Source organism: Charadrius vociferus, unplaced genomic scaffold (assembly GCF_000708025.1).
Source record: "Charadrius vociferus isolate BGI_N301 unplaced genomic scaffold, ASM70802v2 scaffold1295, whole genome shotgun sequence".
In the NCBI taxonomy this organism is placed as follows: Eukaryota; Metazoa; Chordata; class Aves; order Charadriiformes; family Charadriidae; genus Charadrius; species Charadrius vociferus.
In genome coordinates, this window is record NW_009648567.1 from 5227 (window position 1) to 6169 (window position 943).

Sequence of the window (943 nt, forward strand, 5' to 3'; positions counted from 1 at the left end):
TTGTGGGCGTCCAGCTCCGGCTTTTTGGCGGGGGCGGCGTTCCCCAGCGCTTTCTTCTCCGCTTCTTTTTGTTTCTGCTCGGCCATAAAGCGTTCCTCGGCGTCCAGAAGGTAGCGCTGGATCATCTCCTCCTGGTACTGGTGCCGGTTGCTGGTTTTGAGGTGACCGGCGAAGATGAACTTGCGCTCGCCCTGCATGGCGGCCCGCAGGATGCTCAGGCTCAGCCTGACGTCGGTGCTGTATTTGGAGGGGTCCGAGGGTTTTTCGGGGGCCGCTTTACCCGGGCAGGATTTCTCCCCGGGAGCCGCCGACTCTCCTGGGGAAGATTCCTCTTTGCTGCCTTTCCGCGCCTTCACGGATCCCTTCTTCTTCTTCTCCAGGGTGTCCCCCTGCCCGTTGCTCACGCCTCCCTTCGCAGCTTTGCTGTGCATCAAACCGCCCATGTTCTTTTTTAGCTTACTTCCCAAAGTCTTGCCGAAGCTGCCCAGCTTGTTGGCGACCGAGTCCGCCCGTTTTTTCTCTTTTTCCTTATCCTTTTCTCGGTCTTTCTTTGGTTTCTCTTTGTCCTTGCAAGCCCTGCTGCCGCCGTTGCTCGCCGAACTGCTGCAGACCGACTCCTTATCCGACTCTCCCGACTCCGCGGCTGAACGAGCGTCGTCGCCCGCCGAGGCGGTGGGGGATTCCGGCTGAGCCAGAGGCGCCTAAAGCAGGAAAAAAAACCCAAAAACATAAATATCAAAGCCCGGTCCGTTCCTCGGAGAGGATTTTTGAGGCTGAGGGTGAAACCGAGCAGCGGCTTGCTGGGAGAACGGCGGGGACAACGCTCAAACGCGCTCCGACACGTCCCCAGCGGCCGTCCCGCACATCCCGAAACATCTCAACCCGCTGAAGGTTTCGGGGGCGAAGCTGGAGAAGGAGAAGGAGGCGCTGCCGGGGAGGAGGG

At 59.9% G+C, this 943-nt stretch overlaps 1 protein-coding gene across 1 annotated transcript in view; it reads right to left on the reverse strand.

The window, feature by feature from the left end:
- Positions 1-943, reverse strand: part of OTUD7B (OTU deubiquitinase 7B) — a 21218-nt gene that overhangs the window by 679 nt on the left and 19596 nt on the right. The window contains exon 14 of the mRNA XM_009886194.1: positions 9-701. Coding sequence (XP_009884496.1) covers positions 9-701 — 693 coding nt within the window. The remainder of the gene's footprint in view (positions 1-8; positions 702-943) is intronic.